The sequence below is a fragment of the Pollicipes pollicipes genome, unplaced genomic scaffold (genome assembly GCF_011947565.3).
Source record: "Pollicipes pollicipes isolate AB1234 unplaced genomic scaffold, Ppol_2.1 Scaffold_3087;HRSCAF=3621_pilon_pilon_pilon, whole genome shotgun sequence".
Taxonomy (NCBI): Eukaryota; Metazoa; Arthropoda; class Thecostraca; order Pollicipedomorpha; family Pollicipedidae; genus Pollicipes; species Pollicipes pollicipes.
The window spans coordinates 9,264,828-9,289,353 of NW_023596225.1; the positions used below are offsets into that span (position 1 = coordinate 9,264,828).

Sequence of the window (24,526 nt, forward strand, 5' to 3'; positions counted from 1 at the left end):
ACGGCCATAAGAATGCCTCACAGGTAAGGACACACTTTTCCTATTTTCAGTTTACAGTTAACCTCATAATACACATTGCCAGTTGTTTTAATGCAGTGGAATGATTTTGAAGGCAGTTAAGAACGTAAAGGCAATTACCCAGCACAGAGTTAAGGAACCATACAATGGGGAATCAAAACACTTGCTCAAAATGGAAAGGTGCCTTCTCTGCACTAGAATTTTGGCAGGGAATGTGACGCAGGATTTTCGATAGCGCAGTGACATCAGCTGTGATTGCCCGTCGCATTGATCCCGGTCCCCCTTTGGCTATTGGGCATTGGTGTTGAATAAGTGGTGTTTTGTGCAAGCGGTTTCAATGTGATGTGGATTAATTAAACGGCAAGAAGTGATTTTGAATGTTGGCTATCAGCTTTTGTGGACAGTTACAAATTTTCTTCACTGTCAATAATGATTAAATAATTTTGAGGAAAGTTGTGGTCAGGGTACCTGCTTGAAGGACTACTTGCAATATTACAGTGTTTGAAGCATACTAAATTCAACAAGGCATGGTGTTGCACCGAGCAACTGCATTGTCTGTCAGGGACACCTAGTTTACCACTGGTTTTCGCTAATGCCGGCGCAGGCCTCGCACTCAGTAAAAGAGCCTGCATCAGTTAAATTCTGCAAGGAAATAATGTAGAATTATTACCAGAACATGCGCCAGACAGTTATCAATTCCTCTAACAGCTTTATATAGGTCTATATCCTATGCAATGTCACTGAATTGCGTTTCCCCTCACGTCTATCACTCGAATGCCCACAACCGGCCGTAAGTCGGCGGTGCAGCTGTCAGCTAATTGTAGTGTTCGCTAACACTCCCAGCCGATCGTTTGTGACGTCACGAAGTTACAAAGTCACTCATGCTGGTGATAGTTTGCGCGTATAAGGCTGGTAAGTCAATGATGGAAGCTGGGCGATTCCCGTCACATGCCGGTCCCTTCCAGTCGAATGACAAATGATGACTGAAAGTTATGTGCTGTGAGGACAGGTCACTGGATCACTTTGCATGGTCTCTGAGATAATTGTGAAGTGAGGCTGGGTGGCAACGACCGTGACTGATAGGACTAGGTCAGCATATAGACAGGACCGGACGGGACGCGACAGGAAAGACCAAACCAGGTTAGACCTGGTGGTCAAGAGGAGACTGGGTGAATAAGACGAGACCGGGCGGACCGCACGGATTCAGACAGGATCAGACGGAACCAGGCATAACCAGGAGGATTAGACGGGATCCAAGGGCACCATACATGACTGAAAGGAACTGGACGAGACGGAATATGCAGAACGGGACCAGGTGGAACCGGACAGAACGTAATGGGGCCAGACGCAACCGAATGGGATAAGACTAGATGCCACTGGAACGGATTGGACATGAAGGAATGGGACCGGACCAAACCAGAGGGGACAAAACGACCCGGCGATTCTTCGATTCTGTCTGACCCGGAGGTCAGACAGAATCGAAGAGTATCGTAAATGACGGAAGGGAACCGGATGGGACAGAATGTGATCGCGCATACTTTGACAGAATCGGACCGGATCAGACAGAACCAGATGGAGCGTCATGAATTGAGACAGAACCGGGCGGAACCAGACCAGATAAGTTGAAACCGGACAAGGCGAGACCAGACGGGATCGGATTGATCCCGAAGGAACCTGACCAGACCGTACGGTATCAAACGGGACCAGACAGGACTCGCCGAGGCAAGGTCCTCTGGTCGGCGCTATGGGCCCCTGACCAACATATGGCCCATCATTTTTCAGGTACCTCAAGCAATACAAATCGTGTGCCCAGCCTTGCTCCTCCTCGGGAAATGGTCCCCCTGGGCTGAGACCGGCACGGAGCTAACTGTTGGATATCGGTAGTCTCCGGCCGCATTAGAGGCCCGCGTTCTCCTAGAGGATCTCAGTCGATGCAAGGGTCCATCTGCAAATCACCACCAAGGGTCCATCTGATCGACATTTGAAGTTACGGCCTTTGAAGTCCCAGTCCCACAGACTGGGCCCCCAAATATGATCTTCAGCCAGCTCTTTGGGCCCTTCAGCCTTTCCATCGGGCCTTTGATCGTCAGCCTCGGAGGATATTTTGGGACTCTGTTTAGACATCCTCGAACACTGGTCTGGTCGACTCGGGGCCCCTTGCCAAAACAAGGCCCCTGCTACCCGCTGTGGAATTCTGGCCAACCCGGCTCATTGGCTCAGGGGCCAAACCAACGTAAATCGCAGGCCCCGGCCTTGTGCTTGCTTAGCAAATTGGTCCTCAGGTCCAGACTGACACGGGGCCGACTGTTTGGTACTGTGCTACCTGGCCCACATAGTAGACCCATCGGCTCAGCGGGGGGGGGGGGGGGGGCGTCGACGATAAGGGCTGACTGGTATTTGAGGGTCCGGCACTGCGAACCGGGTCGGGAGGAGGTGCACATGCCCCTTTGTCCTCCTTCCTCGCCTGTATCGCTGTCCAGAGAGCAACGCATGGGTTTCCGAACAAATGTGAAGAAATCAATGGCAACGTGGAAGACCCTTACCGATCGCATTAACCCGGTAAGTAACACATGGGTCTCCTAGCAACAGAGGCCTGTGGACAGCACAACGAGGCGTAAAATTTCACTTGCTACTCGTAATCCGCGAATAATTATTTTTTTGTCTGCTCATGGGCCCTTCACCTTTGCTTGTGGCTGTTATTGGTCACCGGAAGGTCCAAATATGTCGACTTCGCTACGTTTTGTGTTAAAGAATGCTTCCGTCCCGCCGGCTATGGGCCCCCGGTGGCCACAAGAAGAGTCACGGTGCTGCGGCTTCCTCTCTGGGTCCTCCACTACACACGTGCGGTCCCGTACGAAATTGTGAACAGTTAGGTGAAGATCTGGTAGCTTTGTGACGTCATCTTATTTACAATCAGTGTGAAGTGTTAGCAAACTTTTCTGCAATCAGCTGGCGGCTGCACAACTGATTCGTTCACCCCAATATGCAAACTGTTGCATGCAGACGTGAGGGAAGACGTACCTAAATGATCTTGTATAGGTGATAGAGCTATATGAAGGTGCTAGAGGAATTCATAAATGTCTCGTGCATGTACTGCCAACTCTTTTGTATGGTTTGCTGGCTAAGCTTAGCTGGAACAGAGCGTTTTATGAAGCGGGAGGCCCACACCAGTGTTACCTGATTTTTACCCCCTTAAATTCACCTGAATGACTGATGAAAGTAGAATGCTGACAGTAATGTTCATCTCCTACCCATAGTGTCATTGTCAATGTATATGCCATATATGACCGGTATGTGCTTCAAAAAAGGTGTGCCATCAGTACTTGAACCTCTACCATATCAGGAAAAGTTACCATAATTTTGCATGCCAGTCATAGGGCCTTTGAAGTAATGACTGAAGTAATGATGCTAAGTGGCTTTTTAAGTATTTGTGCCTGTTGTTAAAATTTGTCAGTTCTCCAATGTTGCACAGGTCTATGTATTATATGTACATTAGTTTGTAACCTGTTGTAAAACACATGCATAGATGTTACAATGCATTCCTACTGTGTGTAGTAATGCATTTGTTTGATCCTTTGACATGTGCATTATTCAATAAATTTCAGTGCCTGCTTTCGGACGTGCAGTTAATTATGCAGGAGCACATGCAATGCCATCCTAAGAAGCACTGCAAGTGGTAGGGTGGTCAAGCAATTTAGCAAGTTTTTTGCAATGGGAGATCTGTGTCAAGGGAGTACCCAAAGCATGATGATGAAATCTGAACACATGTGTTACATTTGTGGAAGTGCTGGTTTCATTGCATCAAGATGTATGACAGATAGTCTAGGCACTTCTGGAATAAGCATTGAGGAAAAGCTGTACCAGATTATGTCTGTGGATGTACCAAATGACAGACACAGTGAAATTGTGTGTGAAGAATGTTTCTCACTGTTGGAGAACATCACAAAGCAACAGAATGCTCTGTACATAATGATACAGGACATAAATGAGAAACTGAATAATACCTGCCAAAAGATGCTGCAGTTAAGAAATGGTGATGATGACAGCAAGCATGTGTTAGAGGTAAGCCTTTTCATGCTTACTCTTCTGATTAATATGCAGCTAACTTATGGTATCCTCAATGCAGTTGCTTACCCGAGAAACAGACCATAGCATATAACACTTGCTATATTTGAATAAACAAACAGTGACGCATGCACTTCTTTAAGCAGTATGTACCTGACCAAGTCACACCGCTGTCTTCCTGTGCAGGCAGCTGTGGCAGACGAGCTGGAATCGGGGTCGGCCTCGTCGGACGCAGCGTCGCCGGCAGACGCGCGTCCGTCGTCGCCGGCCGAGGAGCCGGCCGCACCGCCCGCCTGCGTCGACTGCCCGGGCCGCGCCTTCTCCAGTGCCGCCTCGCTGCGCCGCCACCGGCGCAAGAAGCACGAGCGCCACCTGAGCTGCCCCTTCTGCAGCCGGCCGGTGCGCGAGAGTTACCTCGAGATGCACATCCTCATCAAGCACTCAAAGACGGAGAAGGGCTATCTGTGCACACTCTGTGACCGCTCCTACGAGTCGGCCAAATACCTGAAGGTGCATCTGCGCACGGTACACAGCGACGGTAAGCAGTACCAGTGTACCGAGTGTGGTCGCTTGCTGGCCAACCGCGGCAGCCTGCACGCGCACATGCAGCGGCACGCGCGCAGCCACCAGTGCTCGCTCTGCGGCCGCCGGTTCGCGCTGCTCAAGCAGCTCGAGACGCACGCGCGGCACCACACGGGCGAGCGGCCGTTCCTCTGCACCGACTGCGGCAAGGCCTTCATCTCAGTCGAGCGCCTGCGCAAGCACGCGCACGTGCACGCGGTGGCGCCGACGTGCGAGGTGTGCGACCGCGTGTTTGCCAGTCGCGCCGGCCTCGAGGCGCACCGGCGCACGCACAGCGGCGACCGGCCGTTCGCCTGCACCGTGTGTGCCAAGACGTTCAAGCGCGCCGCCCACCTGAGCGACCACGTGGCCAGCGTGCACGGGGAGGACCGGCCTTTCAAGTGCGACCAGTGCGAGCGCTCCTTCACCCTGGAGCCGTACCTGAAGCGCCACCAGCGGCTGCACGGCGGCCAGAAGCCGCACGGCTGCGCCGCCTGCGGCAAGCGCTTCTTCAAGAAGTACAACCTGCAGGCGCATCTCAAGACGCACGAGGCGGGAGCGGCGGCGCCGCCCCCGCCGCCGCCGCCAGCCACGTACGCCGCGCCGCCGCCTCCTCCGCTTTCGCCTCCGCCGCCGCCCCCGCCTCCGCCGCCCGTTGACCCGCCGCCGCCGCACCCCGGCTACATGTGGTCCTAGCGGCCGTACCCCCGCCGCCGTACAGGCAGACTGGGCAGCGGCCTCTAAGGGCCCACGCAGCCGTGCTGGTGGTGGGTCATCCAGCCGTGTTGGTGGTGTTCCAGGCGAGCCTCGGGCTGGGGAGAGTGGTGGCGTGTGATGGCGAGATCGTCTACGCTGTGATCGCCACGTGAATACTGTCGCTGAAGTCTGGACTTCGGTATAGGTGTTCCCTTCAGTTCATGTCTGAAGTCATTGCGTGCGTGCGTGCGTGCGTGCGTGTGTGTGTGTGTGTGTGGTTCATCCCATTGATGTCGCGCCATATGTTCCGTTGTGTGATGTTTCATTCCTCATCACGAGATTCGTCGTTGCCCAGGTGGGCGGGCCGCCGTGCTGTGAGCCGAACCCGGGACTGCTGTGATTCGTTTTTGCCGTCTTCTTTGGATGCGTGGCAGCAAGTGATCATTGCCAAATGTAAATACACTGACCCGTCGTTCTTTTCAAAAAATCTTTAGTCGACGCGCCCTAAAACCCCAATCATCATCATTATCATCTTCAAAAATCTTATATTATATCCGCTGATAGCAGACAACAATAGAAGGCGACAGTGGCTAGTCGACACACAATACACGATCCTGAGCTCAAGCCACGAAGGGGTGAGAGTTGGCACGCAACGCCTGCCGGACCGGCGCCAGTCGCCCTGTGCGACTGGTGCGGTACGCGCATGCGCACAGCTCTCAGCGGGTCCTTTGGCCTGTTGGTGCACCGGCGCTGCAGCACGTAGCATTTGATTTCCGATGGCGTGTGCCTGAAAAAGGAGACAGAATTGAGTATTCTTATCATACAATGAGAAGTACGCGTGCTCTGCCGATTCTTCTCTCCCACTTTACAAATAAAGTCGCACCGTATTGCGGCGGAGCCCAGACTACACTCAGCACGTGTCGTGCAGGAAAGATGTCTGCGCTCACTGGCATCTACCTGGAGTACACCAGTATCTGTCACCACGGCGCACACCGGCAATCCTGGCGCACACCGGCATCTGTCACCCTGGCGCACACCAGTGTGTATTATTACCCTGGTGCACGCCGGCATCTGTCACCCTGGCGCACACCAGTGTATTACTCTGGGGCACGCCGGCATCTTTCACCCTGGCGCACACCAGTGTGTATTACCCTGGCGCACGCCGGCATCTGTCACCCTGGCGCACACCAGTGTGTATTACTCTGGCGCACGCCGGCATCTGTCACCCTGGCGCACACCAGTGTGTATTACTCTGGTGCACTCCGGTATCTATTACCCAGACGCACGCCGGCATCTGTTACTCTAGGGCACGCCGGTACCTATTACATGGCGCACACCGGTGTGTATTACCCTGGCGCACGCCGCCCAGCAACCATGTCTGCCGGGCTTGGATGGCCGCCAGCATGTAAATGTTGGCCAGCACCAGTTGCTCTGCTGCCATTCTGCTTGGTTTTCCGCTACGTCTGGAACGCTGGGACCTGTGACGTCACGTACCTGGCTAGGATGCTGGCCGTCGGCGGTGGGGTAATGCACTGGCGTTGGCGGCGCTGCTTCGCGGGCTCGGGTTCGTCTCCTCTGTGCGCGAGAATGGGACGGATGTGCGACACGGCCAAAGCACAGACGCATGTCCTCGATGTGCAGCGTTTATAAATGAGCCTGTTACCGGCTCTCACAGTTTACTTTATGATGGACGCATACAATGCATTATCGAAATGCAATAAGAGCAGATTCCACTAACGCCATAACAAAATGTTGGCCGATTGAATTGTTTTTGCGTGGAACCGTTTCACTAGTATACATTTCCATCAATCACCATCAATTATACATGTTAAGAGCATAAGATAAAAGCCGCTTTCTTACAGGAGATTGATACTGCTGGGTAGAAAATGTAGAAGGTACCTGTGTAGTCCCAAAGCAACTTATGTAAATGTGAATAGTATCGCCGGGCTAAAGGTTTGAAGGACCGAGGGGGGGGGGACGCGACCACGGGTGTCGAATTCTCAAAATGATCGGGGAAGCGAAGTCTCAGTGGTCGCCATAAGGGGAAAGGCACGAAAAGCTTCTCCACACACACACACACACACACGCACATGTATATTATATATATATATATATATATATATATATATATATTGTATATATAATATGCAAATATGTGTGTTTATGCGTGACTACCGTAGAGTGTTAACAACATATGTGGCTATCACAGCACGTTTACACACATGTTCTCGGCAAACCGAGTTTCATGGATAAAACATATGCATTTCAGTTAACGTAAAACAAAACATAAGCACCCCTCCATGCACCAGTCACGGAAATGGTACTGAACCTTTCTCCAAACAGCCTGATGCCTTCCTCATCAGAATGCCTTCTCCACCCATTTTATAACATACGTTTTTCAAGCCTGCTGTGTTTCTAGGAGGAGGTTGTTCCAGGCCTTGTCGCGCTTCTGAAGGGAAAACGACCCTAACCCGCTTCAGTTCGAACGTGTGGCAGATGAAATCCCGTGAAGTTAATGTCATGCGCAACGTGGGTTAAGTATCAAAGCATTGCTAGTTGAGCTGGCTCTTCAGTGGCCACATGCGATTATACTGATGCTTCCATATTCGGTGCACAATGAGCTCACCGACACAGATGCGCGGCCAGAATCTTGGTAAAAGGGAGGGGTACATGATTGACAAAGGACCACTCCTGGTGAAACGTCCCCGCCCAAAATATTATCATGTACGCCCCACTTGATTTAAAAAAGGGACGATTTGCTTCGTTTTATTATAATATGTACCTTTTTACTAAAACAAGCCAGAAGGCAACGCAACGCTTTAAAGGATTACATAAAAAGCACCGTCGCTTTCCATTTTGTAACTGTTTAGTGAACTCTTTCTAAGTGACAACACTCAGGGCTTTGTTGGAATTTTTCTGTGTTGTGCAGAGACATTGTGAACTTAGATGATAGTTGACGTAGATTGTAGATCGAAATAGGGTTGTACATTTGCTTTGACATGCCCAGCCCCTGAGTGTCAGGGAATCTGCGACCTTTCCAGAGGCCAGATGTGAAAGAAGTACATCACATGCTCTTGACCATGTACGCTCGCAAGGCTTAGAATAAAGACCCTGATGCCCGACGTTGCAGTCTCCGTAGGCCGCGCGCCGTCTGTCTCGTGGCGGAGGTCAGCGGGCAGACAAAGACCATATTGTTTCTGAAAAAAGTGCCTTTGAACGCTTGAGGGTGTCAGCCCGTACGTTTAGAGAGTAACCCGCGAACGTGTTTAACCTAAATCATTTTTTTTGGGGGGGGGGGATTTGGTGTGCTGATGCTTTTTTAGGACTTTGGTGTGTTGCCGTGCGCTTTGGTGTGCACGTCAGCACACCAAAGCTCCTGTATTTATGCACATCGTCGCACACCATCGCATCGCACCCAGCACATCGCATCCGACCAGTGCTGGAATTTACCATGGAACCTTGCGAGTTACGGTAGAATCCTGTATTCGGGTTGCTGTAGCTGTTAATCCACTCAGAGAACATCCCGAAATTATGCAGGCGAAGTATGCGCCCGGACCCGATAGCTGAACGTTGCGGATTAATCTAGAAAGACTTTCGGAGCATTATTTCACGACGGCCGTTCTCGCGCTCCAGGCACCCGCCGCCGATGTTGACTGTATCGCCCGACGCCGCTCGGCTTGATGAAAACTGCAACCTTGGACATCGATGTTCTTGCTTCCAAGAATGCGAACCCTCGCGCTTAAAATTCGTTGACGGGATTTGTTTCACACGTGACCCCGGGTGAGGATGGACGTCCTCATTGGCGTCGACCTTTTCCCGTTTTGGCCCCGTTCTGATCCGCCCTATCGAAAACCAAAGAAACCCCTATATTTTCGGGGCAAAGGCCCAGTTCGTAGTACACTAGGGGCACATATTTCCCCGTCAGAGGTTCAAGTAAGGGTGAATTCCTCTACAGCGCGGAGTGCCTGACGGCTGCCATGCTGGCGACTCGGTGGGGGGGGGGGGGGGGGGAGGCGGAGTTTTTAGGTCGTTACGAGAGCCCTTAGAAGCATCATTCATACATTGGTCGCCTGTCTGACGCCGGAGCTCCCTGAACCAAGTATCTGGCCCCGAATAAACACAGGGGCCCTCCCTGACGCACAAAGGCCTCTTACCGCCGCAGGTGTTCAATAATTAGTATAGAGGCTCCAGCTCAGCAAAACGAGCCCTGGTTGAAGTGGTATGGAGAGCCTCCTGTTCTGAACTGATGTCCCTGACTGTCGCTGTGCCTTCCATTGTCCTTTTTGGACACTCGTCGTAAACTGTAACATCCACTCTCCTTGTCAGAGAGTCTCGACCATCACCAGAGGCCCTCTAGCATTCGGGGTCTCGTCGTGCTCCCGATCAGCAAATGTTACCCCGGCCGATTCAAGACCCCTTGCCGACGTAGAGCCCTCTGTTAGGCACTGTGGGGGCCTTACCGACACAGTAGCACACATTGTTTCAGGGGTGCGAACCAATACAAATCGTGGGTCCCAACCTTGTCCTTGCTTGAGAAATGGGCCCCAGGGCTCGGACCGACACGGAGCCGATGGTTCGGAGTTGGTGCTCTTTGACCGATAAAGAGGCCCGCCTGGTCCCAGCGTACCCACATTGGTGCAAGAGGCCCCCCGACTTTGACCGATATAGGGGCCCGCATCGTCCCAGCGTACCCACGTCGGCGCAAGAGGCCCTGTGACTGATATTTTAGAGTCCGGCCCCGCGGTTCGGGGTCCTTAATGTGAGCTTCGGGACCTGCGGGACCCCACGAACACTACTCATGACCCATTTGGGGTCGCTTGCCACTACAGGACCCTTGTCAGACACTGATATTCCCAAACCGCACAAGGGCTCCTTCATTGACTCAGGGGCGCGGCCGATGTATATTGCGGACCCGACCCCATCTCTGAGTGGGGACCCGACCCCTGAGAAATGGGTCCGTGTTCCAGATCGGATGGTGGAGTAATCTGGTGGCGAATCCGCCTCAACCACAGGGGTGCGATTTCGCAAAATAGGCCTCGGGGCTGAGAGGGGAAACCTAAACATAAATGCACCAAACAACAGTTCTCCCGAAAATTTGACCCACTTTTCTCTCAAGGTTATGAAATTGGAGTCCCCCCCCCCCCCCTCCAACCCGATGGGACGCTGCATCCCACTCCTAACGCATTTCTTCGCTTTTTCTTAGCAAAGATGTTGACGTTGGGCATCATAGCAGTTTGCTCGGCATCGATCGTCGCACGCAGGTTCCGGTAATCTACGGAAGGTCGGTGTTATGTGGCTTCAGACGTTCTTAAACGTGTACGGCCCCGGGAAAAAGGAGTAGAAGCTGATGTGCGGGACTGCTTAATGCTGCCACGGAAACCACCGGCTGATAGCCGCAAGACGGGGTGCAGGCAGCAACTCAGCAATAAGACATGTCAGGCAATTGCCGCTGTCGACTCAGCAGGCTAGTGTTGATCGAGTTCTCGTAACTGGACAATCGAGCATTCATGTCCAAGTGGAGGTCAGTACATTCCAACGGTTTTTCCGAGCGTGAACGGCTAAGAACGCGTCACGTCGCCGTGTTGGGTCGGTTTTTGGGGTTCTAGTTTCAATCAACTTGTTTTTATCTTATGATTTCGATCCAAAATCACTAACTCGCTGCATTATTTAGAATATGTATTGTCGCTGACTAATACAAAAACAGACAAAAGCACATAAGTAGACCGAAGTCAGCAAGACATATTAATCATGTAACCAAAGTTATTCATCATGCCGAAAGAAACAGAACATTAAGACCTCAATATGACATTGCAATTTTCATTTTCTTTTGTCCTTTAGCTGTGAAATATTAATAAAAACCTTCATTACAATTGATACAATGTTAGTCTCTCATTAATACCCTGCTTTATTACGGCGCTTAAAAGTTGGGGGGCCAAACTCACCGTTGGGGGACTAAATTGGTCATTGGGGGGGGGGGGGGGCAGTAGCGTGCTCTAAATAATGCAAATTGACACCCGTAAACCCGCTCCTGCAGTAACTGACGGAGATCTCAACTGACGTCACATCATACTATCCACCTGTTTGGCGACGACACGAGTGCCAGCACGGAAATGGCTCAGTGACATTCTTTTCAGTGGAGCACTGGCAGCTGGTTTACCTTGTATTTGACCCGAACATCTGCAACTGAGCATGCCGCCTAGTTTACCTTTGGCCGCCTCGCGTCGCAGCGTCTCCTTGGAGTCGAAACTTGCGCTGAGCATGTCCGTGGGCACGCGGTCAAAGGCTGGGTCAGTTGACAGCCGACCTGACAAACAACGCCGGCGTGAGGACGCGGCAGAAGTGGGCCGGTTGTGTCGTCAAATGCGCTGCGGCCGTCCGGTTATGGGGAGCTTGCAGCAACTGTGTGCTCGCCCTTCCCGGTCTACTGCCTCACGATCATACACTTTGATGCTGGGTTTGTCTGTGTCTGCGTACCCGGACAAGCCAACCTTGACATCGTGTCCAATCGTTCAATGGCGGCAATCTGAAGTACCCGATGATCAGACCCGGCCGGGACCCGCACCTGACCTGGTCACCTCCGCTGCGGAGACGTGGCTGACCCGGCCGAGACACTCACCTGACCCAGTCACCTCCGCTGCGGAGACGTGGCTGACCTGGCCGAGACACGCACCTGATCTGGTCACCTCCGCTGCGGAGACGTGGCTGACCCGGCCGCGACACGCACCTGATCTGCAACTGACGGCGCTCAGGGCGCGCGGCGCCCGCGGAGGGGCCGTCGGACCACACATGGTTCTCGAGAGCCGCTCCTCCGCGGCCAGCTCTGCCAAAAGACGCCACTGTCAGCACGTAACCTGCTTCTTCATCTACTCGAAAATTGACCGTGAAGTCGGGGCGCTTCATGGACAGAGGGAAGCCAACGCGAGTCAAGGTTCCCTTACCGCCCCACCTCCAGTGTTGCAACGGTTCTCTGGTTCAATCGCCGCGATTCTCGTCGCAAGCATGCGAGTGGCCTACTTGGATTGCGTAAACACCGCATCATTTGTGTGGCGTGTCCTCGGGGATAGTGTGCGCGATAACTTTTCTGAGAAAACTTCTGAGAAAATCCGTTCTTTTTTAAAAGTAAATGGCGACAAACGTTCAAAAGGTCAAGTATTTTCGTTATCAAACCCCTGGCATGGATCGGCACTGAAACTTGCCAAGGATGGAATTCGCAATACTTTTTGTTTGCTGGTCATTCTCCCAAACAAGGGTGTCTTTTTCTCAAATCGATTCGGGGGGGGGGGGTGCTAAGCCGACGAGCTTGACCTAACTTATCCCAAAACCTGGCTTTTTCCCCGGTTTCCGTCACTTTAACTTGTACTCCTGGCATAAGAAATGCATGTTTTTGGGGGGTATTTGTGATCGATTGTATTGCGGAGAGATCGTGCTGCGGAGGAATGCCTCCCACTTCCGGCCAATGTGAAATTCCAATGTTTTTTGGAAGCTTAGAATGGGCTGCAGTTGACATAAAAGCATCGTAGCAGGACCACTCGATAATGCTAACGAACAAACGCTGAGTTATCGCCCATCGAAGGTGGTCAGAAGCGCGAGACAGACGATTTTATGCGGAAGGGCGTGGCGTGGCATGCGCAAACGACAAGATATGGCACGCGTTTTGTACACACTGGTAGTAGGAGAGGACTAAATTCATCTAAAAGTGACATTGAACTGGCACAGCATTCTCCACTGTAGATATCCTAACAACTGGAAGGACAAAGTAGACAAGGGCTAGTGACCAGTTAGGTCACTAGATGACCTCCTCAAAGAAGTAAAGTGACGAGCGCCTTGTCATGAATTGGAAATTGATACAAGCGGCCCATATGTAAAGTTAGCAGCAGTTTGATATTGATATTCAGTAGAAATTGATGACTTTTCCGATTTTTACGAAGCTGTACAAAAGGAACTCCAAACGGCACTGATTGCATACATAAAAGCTTTTTGCAGAGCATCGAATGGTTTGACCTCCAGAGATCATAAGAGGTCAGCTGTTATGTGTCGAAAACACTTACGCGTTATGCACTACTCGGTCTGGAATATGACGCAGATTTCAGAAAACCCTCAAGATAGTCATAGGCCAAGCATATCAAAATATAATCCCGAAAGATGATATATATATATATATATATATATGTATGTATATATATACATACATATATGCATAAACAACGTGCTTGTCTAAATATATATATATATACACTTATATAAACATATATATACACTTATATAAACATATACACGCGTAATGATTGCTAAGCAGGACAACCTGATGTGCTGAAACCGATATCAGCCTGTTTTATTTGAATGAGCACACAGATTAAGTCAAGGTGTTAATATGGGCTAACTTAACTAACTGATCTGAAGTGCAGCCATGTCAGGTCACGTGATGACCTCACGTAAACAGTTGTGACACATTTCCAGACAGAAAATGTGATGCCGAGTTAAACGGTGTCACTTGCGTGGTGGAATCGTGTCCAGTTCAAAAATTACACACATAAATTCCTGGATATAATCAGTTTCTGTCGCAATGCATTACGTTCCGGTGGCTCTTACTTTGCACCCAATGTCTTGAAACATTTCGACCCGGTCGAATTTCTTTAAAAACGCTACGAATGTAGCAAAGCTCAGATAAGGGGTGTGTCTCGGCTTTTCACCGGTTATCAAAGTCTTCGATTTCTAGACATTCCCGCATGTCAGGTCGTTATTCGTTGCATGCATATATTTTTGCGTCTATTTATTATTGCGACTCAGTTTGTGTGACAATTCAAATAAAGCATGCCAGTATCGGTTTCAGCACATTAGGTTGTGCTGCTTAACAGTCATCACGCATTATGTATGCACACAACGAATATCGATCTGGCATTCGGTGACGTCTGAAGGTCAATGTTGTTGTTGATGCCCCGTGAAAAGCCGAGACGTCCCACCTTATCTGAGTTTCGCTACATTGGTAGCGTTTTCAAATAAATCAATGGGGTGTGGATGTTTTAAGTCATTGCGTGCAACATAAAAGTCAATGCTAAATAATGCATCGCGACATAAACTGACTACGTCCAGACATTTAGGTTATAACTTTTGCACTATGTATCATTCAATCAAGCGGAAGGCACCATTTAGGTTGGCATTACATTTCCTGTCTGAAAATGTTCCTTTTACAACTGTTTTCGTAATGTCATCACGTGACCTGACATAACCTGCGCTTTAGTTCAGGCGCTTGACCTTTTCCACTTTAAAACTTTGACTGAATTTTGGGCGCATATTCAATTAAAATAGGCATATATCGGTTTCATTAATCAGGATATTGTGCGTAGCAATCATCATGCGACACATAGGCACCCAACGAATGTCGATCTGACATGCGGTGACATGTAGAGGTCAATGTTTGTTCTTCCCGGTGAAACGTCAAGTCATCCCCCCTTATTTTTGGTTTGTTATATTTGCAGCCTTTGAAAGGAAATCAAGGGAGTGGAAATTTTTCAAGTCGCTGCGTGCAATGTAAAATTTGACGGGAAGAAATTGCATTCCGACCAAAATTGATTGTGTCCAGATATTTATGTGTATAGCTTTAAAAGACGCCAGGTTCGATCGAGCAAGTGGCAGCATTCAACTCGGCATTGCATTTCCTGTCTGGAAATGTGTCACTTACAATCGTTTGCGTGAGGTTATCATGTGATCTGACATAACCGGCACCCCAGTTCGGTGGTTATTATTTTCACCTTGAAACTTTGACTTAGTTTGTGTGCACATTCAAATAAAGCAGGCTGATACCGGTTGCAGCACATTGGATTGACTGGTCTAACAATTATGACGCGGGGCTATGTTTGTGTATATACATATATATATATATATATATATATATATATATATATATATATATATATATATATATATATATATATATATATATATATGTGTGTGTGTGTGTGTGTGTGTGTGTGTGTGTGTGTGTGTGTGTGTGTGTGTGCGTGTGTGTGTGTGTGTGTGCATGTATGTATGTATATATAGGACTATTTTAAGGGGTTTTCTGGAATCTGCATAATATTCCCGATCGAATGGTGTACAATATGCAACATGTTTTTCGACACATAACAGGTTACCCCTTACGACCTTTGAAGGTGAAATTGTTTGATGTCCCACAAAAAGCCTTTACGTAGTTGTCAGCGCACTTTGGGCATTCCTTTGTACAAGTTTCGTGAACATCGAAGGCGCTGTCGATTTCCGCTGAATATGGTTATCGAAGAGCTGCTAACTTCACAACATGAAGTAACAAGGGTTTAGAGCACCTGGGGTTTCGGCATTATGAGCTAGGAGTTCTCATGATGAAGATAGCCGACCTGCCAGGAGGCAGTGGTTAAACGATGCTATCAACCGGAGATTGGTAAAAGTGAGAAATATCGACGTTTGGAAACAGTGTTCGTGGTCAGAGTTCGTCACAAAAATAAATCAACATTGCTTCAGTGTTCCACTCTGATGATACGGCACAAAATGTGTCTTTTCCATTCGACGACACTTTTATGGCACAACCAGGTGGAAGGTAGAAGTGTACTTGAAGCTCATGGCCGCCCCAGTCATACCGCATGACAACGCGGCACACTCCATGAGCAGCACACTCCAAGCAGTTCATTCACAGCCCCGTGTCTTTTTCGCGAAAGCAAGCACTCGGAAAACCAAGTGAAGCCGGCCACCTGTGCTGCGCGTTCTCGGTTTAACAGCACGTCAGGTCCATACCAATATTTCGATCAGCCTCGAGACCCCACCGTGTGAAGCTGGGAGTGGGATTTGCCCCACATGTGTAAATCGGCTGAATGGTAGTGATGCGCACCGTAGAATGTCGTCTATCATGTTTCTCGTAACTTCCGCCCAGAAATATTTCATGTAGGATAAACAATACGAAGCGTTTGTGGCCCATTGTAGATGGGTGTTGGTGGTCACGCACACCACTACTGGATAATGCTGTAGCCCTATACGCGACAATAGAACATGTTGCGACAAATTCTGGGTTTAAAATGCCAATTTTAGCAACAGCAAAAAGCAGCGCGAATCTAAGGCTATCGGAATGATTGCGCATCCACAATATCCTTGTGAGGCTGAGCACACAAACGTACTCATGGAACTTGGTTGATCAAAGCTGTTTGTGGTATTTACGTGTAGAAATGTTCTCTAGTCGTGATAACACTAGTGCTCGCTGGTGAGTTTCGTTCTAACCTTATGAGAAAGCAATATGGTCGGTATGATTCGTCGAGAACCTTTGTGCCCAGCCGACTGTGTCTTGGGCATTGTGATGTTAGGATGCACTGTGACGCTCGCACAATGTTCGTAACGTCTGACATGTGTGGTAAGTCATGTTTCAACTCCATGCTCGGCACCTTTTACAAGCCTGACATCTTGATACTGTGGCGCTATGCTTTTAGAGTTCGCATGATAGATAACTATTAGGCTCCCACGAAGTGCTCTACATACAAAATGAACATGGTGCCAATTGTGGTGTATTCAGGCAACTAGTGTACGAACAGTGAACGGAATTGCAATGTATATCCTTGGCCAGTTTTCCTTACTTAGCCCATATGCATTTGGGAGGGGGGGGGAGGGCTCAAGTCAGTATTGGGGCTGGTGAACACTGGAAAGCAGACATGTGGCTGGAGCAGAAGAAAAAGACCCCGCGATCCCATAAGCACGTGCCCTTTGGAATCCTGTATCCATCCTTGGGGTACAGGCAAATGCCTGCGCGGAAGTATAAAAAGCGACAGCCTTGGCTCAATTTTTCTGACCGTTTACCTTCCGCGCTTTCACCTGATCACGTAAATAGTCGTTGCTTGAAACCCATATCAAGTCATATTGTCCCTCTCCAATGATTTTAAAAACGTCCCTCCTTGGCAAGACGTTGTTAACGTATATATGGTGACGATCGAACTGACGCATTCACTTCACAATACCCTTTTACTCGGCTTTATTTTGGGGACGGACATTAGAGCCAGGATGCAGGTATGGCAGCTCGTCATATCATGGCCGAGTGCATGCAAAACATTGATAAATACTTCGAAATGAAGATGCTTCAGCGATTTTTCTCTTGCTCCTTGGCTTGACCCATCATAAAACAACCCAGGGTTTCGTGTTCGTTCATTTTATATTTGGCCAGCCGTCAAAGGCCTGGCCACGCATTTTAATAATTATTTGACATAACGCATCGCCATCGCCTATCCAAGCGACCGAGTTGGGATTTGTATTGATTTCAGGAAGTCAGATAAACCATTGGAAACTAAAGTTGCCGAGCCTTCTGTTAAATCAATGAAATCTACGATCATGGGTGGACCATAAGCTTTCCGGGGCTGCCCTCTCCCAGCCTTTCGGAGTTTTAACGTGGCGTCTATGGACGTTGTATACAAAAACCGGCTTGAAATACTTTTGTACCTATCTGTTTTCAAAACTCATGATTGATAGTTCCGCATTTTTCATGATATTTTCTATGAGCTGACGTATATGCGGAGGTCGAGCCCCGCCCCATTCAGTCCGTGAAAATTAGCGGGAGCCATGTCTTACCTCTTCTGATCGGTAACGCTCGTTGCGTTTGCAAAATGTACTGCAAGCTCCGGTCCATCACCTCTTCCCTTCGTCGGGTCTTAATGGGTCGTAGGTGCGACGTGGGAATCACCTGTAATGAAACCGCGTCCATATTACCTACATCAGTGGAAAACACATCCCTCCTCTCCATGAGCACATATACTCGCACTAATCTGACACGCTCGCAGAACGTCCGTGATTTCGGTTAGCAGCGTTCATGTCGGGCTGTCAGACCAGCCCCAGTCTCTCGGTGCCAAGCCGACGCGCGCCGTCCTTACCGGCGCGAGCGCGCGGGAGCCGGCGCCGTCCCTCAGCCCAAACGAGCGGCCGTCGCGCGAGGCGATACCGGCGGCGCGTGACCTGACCCGCGCCAGGCACGGCCGCCGCTGACGCACACCCCACTCATCAATCTGCCCCTCCGGAGCGTCCATGGCTGACGCTCTGGCGGCGGAACCGATCAACGCCGTCTGCCAGCGATGGGGGGGGGGGGGGGGGCGGCCCGCGCTCGAAGGCGCCGTCCACAAGCGTCGCCTGGCTCGGCGTGCGAGGCACGCTAGGGCGGAGTTGCGTGGCGGCGAATGGATTCCTCCACTTTCTAATTATTTTTGCGGGGAAAGAGGCGGTGGGGTTATACGCTGGAATCGGCGTCATCGCCGCGCCTGCAAGCTATGGCCGGCTGCGCCGTACCGCACGTAGTAAATGAAGGGACCAAAATAGCATCTATAGTTGCAGTTAAGCTTGGGGTTTCTGTGCTGCAGGTCCTGAAACGCATTTTTCCATATTTGTACCTCTGGCAGTGTAATGCATATGAATTAAGAACCAATCCACCAGTACCTCAGACCTTACTGTACCTTGAACTCTCGCGGGCAAATGATAACCTGGCGCCTGTCATGCTCCTTTTTGCTGGAGTCGGTGTTGTTCATTCCGAGTCCACCAAGATAATACTTGATCCCACCATATAAAATCCATCTCGTATCACGTGCAATGCGATCTTAGGGTCAGACGGCCCTCGTGCCTATTTTCACTATCGCACGACGTTCTCGAATTAGGTATATCCACTTACGACAATTTTAGCCTTCTCATGGATCTGGAAGAAGTGGCTGGGTGACAGCCTGCCGCCAGCCCCGGGTGGCGGATGAAGCTCAGCGTCGTCCAAGCGGGGACAACGGGTCTGGACCTGCTGGGACCAGGTCACACGCCGGGTCACTTCACAGCTCACAGCGCCGCGTCACACTGTGCAACGGCACCGAATTACACGCTGCGTCACGTGATGACATGGGGTCTTACACCGTGCCACGTCGTCAGTGCCAGGTTACGCGTATGCCACTTCATCACACCATGTCACTGCACCACACCAGGTCACGCGTGCGTCGCTGCACCACACCAGGTCACGCGCGTGCCATTGCACCACATCAGATCACGCGTATGTCACTGCACCACATGAGATCACGCGTGTGTCACTACATCACGCCAGGTCACGTGTGTGTCACTACATCACACCAGGTCACGGGTTGCGTGGCTTTGCAACATAATCTCAGCCGTTGCACGCTTGGCAGCACTGGGTCACCGCACGGCATCAAGTCTCAGTCGCTTCACTTCACGTGCACGTCTCCCTGACGGGTTGAGGTCATGCCATCAGTGGCGTCGCGCATGTATTCATTTCATGTGCGAGGCCGCGTGCTGTGGCAGACCTGACGACAACGGGACGCCCAGGACTTGCTGCCACCGACGGTGCTGGGCACGTGGGCATTGTGTACGTTATCGGCCGCTTTGGCGCATCCGAGTCTACTACGTCTCACCTGTTCGTCAGATCCCTCCATGCTCACGTCCTCTGATGCCGGGGGACTGGGAGATGGCGGCTCTGAAAATGGTATCTCTTGTTGCTGTCTGCTCATCTCTCATCGACGTGGTGTATCAAGTTAAGACGGACGTTGCTTCCGTTGCCGACATATTTTCAGGTGTGACGATTTGAGTGGAATTGGGTCTATCGTAATGCCTTTTTGGTGTCAAGCGAACGGAAGGCTGCAGCACGCCAGCATGATTGATCTGATGTCTTCATTTTTGCCCGAGAATGTTTACCTTGGATGCTACCGCAACGGGTCTTTGGATTGGATGACAAAGGAGGATTGGAGGCGTCTTACTGGAATCTCGGGTGTGAAACTTGACTTGTAAATGACATCTTGCATGGAAAAAGGCAAAAAAGTGTATTCTACGGGCACCATTGGAGCGGGCCGATTTTTTCTTTGAAAACTTGGGTTGATTTGTTCGCCAGCTACCAGCGGTTGCAACAATGCTGCATTCTCCTATTTCCCGTCATAATTTTGCGAAGTTTTGTCTTCATGATGTGCCCTGTGCGGATCGAACACGCGGTAGTCTTATTTTGAGCGCAGCTGTTTTTTTTTTGTCCATACACCTTCACGGCCTACGACAGGCTATAAAAGTGATGATATTTCGGTCCGGTGAAATTTGGTTGGGTCGAAAGTTGCTCTTTAAAGCCCAACTTTTCTTCTCGTTCTAGGAATAATGTAATTCGGCAACATGAGAGCAGTTCACTTCATCTGCTAGCATGTCAGTAAACCCTCATTGGTTCTTCGTGACATGCATTTAAATATTTGTTTCTGAATATGCATTCATCTCAGGAGTATCCAAACTCGCATCCTACGTCACAAGTAACAACTGACGAACCTGTCCGACCGCCGAGACCCGATAGCTGGAATCCAATGCACGAATGTGGCATTCCGGTTCTTTAGCGCTAAGCGTCATCACTGCTGGACTGAGCCTCTGCCGTCCGCCTGGGAGTACAAACCACTCCTTCACAATCATCAGAGTCATGATATCTCGCGACGGATCAGCTGACACGTGTGACCCGGGCGTGTCCATTGTCGGGGACGTGCATTATTTGTGTGGCGGCGCGCGGCGAGCCGGAGCGGGGCAGGGGTCGGGCGGCCGCTTACCGTCTCCGGCCGTGCGCACCAGCTGGGCCGGGTCAGGCTCCGTCCGCCGCCTCCGAAACAGCGCCAGGAAGCGGCCGGGTCCGCCGGCCGGCGGCGGCTCGCTCTCGCCAGACAGCATCTCCGCTCCGTCAGAGGCTGCAGACACTCCCCGCTCCTTCAGCGGCTGCATACACACAGACACTGCAGACAGCGAGCTCAGACCGCATCCCCGCCCACTCAGCGGCTGCAGACACTCCCCGCTCCCTCAGCGGCTGCACACACACAGACACTGCAGACAGAAAACTCAGACCGCATCCCCGCTCCCTCAGAGGCTGCAGACGCACAGACACTGCAGACAGCGAGCTCAGACCGCATCCCCACTCACTCAGCGGCTGCAGACACACAGACACTGCAGATAGCGAGCTTAGACAGCATCCCCGCTCACTCAGCGACTGCAGACAGCGAGCCCGGACACTGCAGACAGCGAGCTCAGACGGCATCCCTGCTCTCGCAGCGGCTGCAGACACACAGGCACTGCAGAGAGGGAGCTCAGACACTGCAGACAGCGAACCCATGCAGCATCCCCGTTCCTTAGCGCCTGTAGACACATAGACACTGCACACAGCCCAGTGGGAAGTCGTGCGCGCTTCTAGACCAGCTCCACAAATGCTCGCAATAGCGGACGCGTCGCTACTTCGACAGCTGCTGCAGGGACACACGCGGAAACACACATCCTGATGACTCAGCAGGCCTAGGCGGCGTCTCCAACCCTGCTGCAGCTGTGTCCTTTTGCGTCTGAGCGAAACACACAACCTATACACTGCAGGTACCAACCTCCCCCCCCCCCCCGCCCAGCCACAGGCTGCGTAACTCTCGGATCTTGTTTACGACTGCATGCACGCATGTCCACGCCGTAAACCCTGTGAACGCTGATCGTCTACTAGTGATGGGACGACGGCGTTTTGACGCTGCAGAGCAGCTCGATGTGGGTAAGGATTGCCATCGTATACATGCCTGAACGCAACCATGGCCTCAGCCACGTCGGACGGACAATCCTACAGTCTGACCCACTGTCATGTTGTGTTTCGCAAAACAACAGAAATACGAAAACACGACATAAGGAATTTGCGAATCACGCACAAAGCAAACATCTAAGAAGCCTGCCCTAGCGCACCAGGAGTTGGCGCCGTTCCTGCTGGCGGGCGTCTCCGCGCGGCCTGAGCGCCGCCGACTGACCTGACGGTGGCAGACGATCGCCTGAGCGGTGGCCGCACTCGGCCGCGTCGCGCCGGTGTGTCATCGCTCACCTGCGGCGCCCAGTGTCGACCCCGAGCGGCCGGTGTCCGGCCAATCGATGGCGTCCGTGCACGGCTACACGGCCGCGCCGGACCCTGCCGGTCGATGCGGCTCCGAGGTACCGGTGACTCACTCCCCCGGGCTGTGGTCATCACCGCGTGTATATGCTCAGGCCCCGGGGCACGGCCCGCGGCTCACTCCCCTGGGCTGTGGTCATCACCGCCTGTATGTGTTCAGGCTCCGGGGCACCGACGGTGACTCACTCCCCGGGGCTGTTGTCATCACCGCCTGTATATGCTCAGGCCCCGGGGCACGGCCGGCGGCTCACTCCCCCGGGCTGTGGTCATCACCGCCTGTATGTGTTCAGGCCCCGGGGCACGGCCGGCGGCTCACTCCCCCGGGCTGTGGTCATCACCGCGTGTATGTGCTCAGGCCCCGGGGCACGGCCGGCGGCTCACTCCCCCGGGCTGTGGTCATCACCGCCTGTATGTGCTCAGGCCCCGGGGCACGGCCCGCGGCTCACTCCCCCGGGCTGTGGTCATCACCGCCTGTATGTGCTCAGGCCCCGGGGCACGGCCGGCGGCTCACTCCCCCGGGCTGTGGTCATCGCCGCGTGTGTATGCTCAGGCACCGGGGCACAGCCCGCGGCTCACTCCCCTGGGCTGTGGTCATCACCGCCTGTATGTGCTCAGGCTCCGGAGCACCGACTGTGACTCACTCCCCCGGGGCTGTAGTCATCACTGCCTGTATGTGCTCACGGCAGTTGTGGCCACGGAGGAGTCCGCCCAGGATGCACGGGCCTCGCGGGCACGGGACCGGGCCGGGAGCGTCGCTGGTTGCCGTGCTGCAAGTGGCGTGACGTGTTGCCCTTCGACTTCGATCACAGAGTACACATTGCGCAAACTGTGGCATCAACCGCCAGTTACGGTCCCCAAGGATTCCGGGGCCCACTGCCAAATGAACCAAAAGACCGGATAAATAGCGCATATTCTGTAAAAATCATCTGATGTCCCTGTCACAAGATGTCGGTTACAAGCTAGTGTGGACGGCCCCGGGCTCATGTTTTTCAGAGTCCCAAAATGCTATAAATGGTGCGGGAAAAAGGACAAGCCATCGTAGGCTATGGAGGAAGTCAGCTTTGATCACGAATATACGGAGCAGAGGCTTATTCAAGGGGGACCGAGGGCACGTGTCCCTCCCCTCCAGATATATTTATTTCGCATGCACGTCGATAACTGTCACACGCAGCCGGTAAGACCCGACGCTGGGATGGAAGGGCTCTTCAGCCCCCGACTAAGGACGATAATATGCCCCCTAGGGGTGTACCCACAGTACACCTTGTCCCGAAAGAGGCGAGGCGACTCGAAGTGTTCAACAGTTCAATAGTTCAAGTAGGTTAGAGTTTCAAGTTTAATAGCATGCATAGAAATGAAGTTAACAAGAAAAAACGTGCTAGCCTGAGGACAGCCATCCTTTTGCAGCACCGAGTAGTGAAATGAGTTACATAAAGTTTTGAGCCTATGCGCACGTAATCTCAGGAGCATGAACTCTGATGGCTGGGTTAGCATGACACGAACCATACCAGATCGTTCTTGCAGTCAATCTGAAAATCGCACAGGCCACCTGAACGTACGAATGGACGTCCCAAAGCGTTCAAAGGTACCTCTTTCACATATGTTTTAATTTTCGTCCGCCAGTTGACCATCGAGCCGACGCCGTGCGCTCTGGAGACTGCAGAGCTGGGCGTTGAGGTTTCGGTTTCTTACCCTTGCGAGCACGGATGTTGAGGCTATGTTCCATTATTCCATGATTTTTCAATTTTACTTTTCACCAATTCCATTTTAATTTTTATTTACCTATGTCGACACTTACGTCATGGCTGGCCAGGTGGTTGGCATTAAGCAGACATCTCCATTCATGTTGGGCGACAAAAGGTCGGCAGCGCAAGAGGAAAACAGCACAGCTGCCCTCCCCCCCCCCCCCCCCCCCCCCAGATCCCCCGGCGGCGGCACCGAGCGGGAACTGGGCCAGAGGAAGACAAGCAGAACCCGCCCGCGGCAAGGCCGGGTGGGAGCGGGCGGGCCTCGCACCGCCGCCGGCGATGCAGCGCCGAAGTTCCGGCTCCAGGCACGTCGGTGGCCGAGCCCTGGAAGTAGGACAGGTCGCCCCGGTAACGGACTGGACGAAAGGAAAATTCCGGCCAAGCTATTGATCACCCAGCAATCAAGCAGAAAACGAGGGCGGGCCGATTCAGTTAGAAAGAATCACGGAAAATACAGCATCGTGAAAAGGGCCGAAAAGGAAGAGTCTGAGAGGAAGTCTCTGGGGAGAGTCCCCGGGGAGTCTCTGGCAGGATGTCTCCGAGC

The 24,526-nt window shown here is 51.7% G+C and overlaps 2 protein-coding genes across 2 annotated transcripts; one reads left to right on the forward strand and one right to left on the reverse strand.

Moving 5' to 3' along the window:
* The first annotated feature begins 12 nt into the window (after positions 1-12).
* On the forward strand, positions 13-5,513 carry LOC119089337 (oocyte zinc finger protein XlCOF6.1). Its single transcript, XM_037212006.1, has 3 exons — positions 13-23; positions 4,410-5,279; positions 5,366-5,513. The coding sequence occupies exons 1-3, from the start codon at positions 13-15 to the stop codon at positions 5,511-5,513; spliced, it is 1,029 nt and encodes a 342-aa protein (XP_037067901.1).
* Positions 5,514-5,911: 398 nt separating this feature from the next.
* Positions 5,912-20,916, reverse strand: LOC119090626 (uncharacterized). Its single transcript, XM_037213467.1, has 8 exons — positions 20,886-20,916; positions 19,731-19,792; positions 18,995-19,111; positions 17,911-18,022; positions 12,065-12,160; positions 11,546-11,644; positions 6,835-6,915; positions 5,912-6,127 (listed from the first exon to the last, which is right to left on the reverse strand). The coding sequence occupies exons 2-7, from the start codon at positions 19,749-19,751 to the stop codon at positions 6,839-6,841; spliced, it is 522 nt and encodes a 173-aa protein (XP_037069362.1). The 5' UTR covers positions 19,752-19,792; positions 20,886-20,916; the 3' UTR covers positions 5,912-6,127; positions 6,835-6,838.
* Positions 20,917-24,526: the final 3,610 nt, after the last annotated feature.

Excerpts from the sequence above, each read along its gene's own strand:
- LOC119090626 (XM_037213467.1), bottom strand. The coding sequence starts at position 19,751 with ATGGAGGGATCTGACGAACAG. Across the intron at positions 18,023-18,994 it reads ATGAGAAGGCTAAAATTGTC|GTGATTCCCACGTCGCACCT; the intron begins GTAAGTGGATAT and ends GTTTCATTACAG. Across the intron at positions 11,645-12,064 it reads CGCCGTCAGTTGCAGATCAG|GTCGGCTGTCAACTGACCCA; the intron begins GTGCGTGTCGCG and ends GTTGTTTGTCAG.
- LOC119089337 (XM_037212006.1), top strand. Across the intron at positions 5,280-5,365 it reads CCGCTTTCGCCTCCGCCGCC|GCAGACTGGGCAGCGGCCTC; the intron begins GCCCCCGCCTCC and ends GCCGCCGTACAG.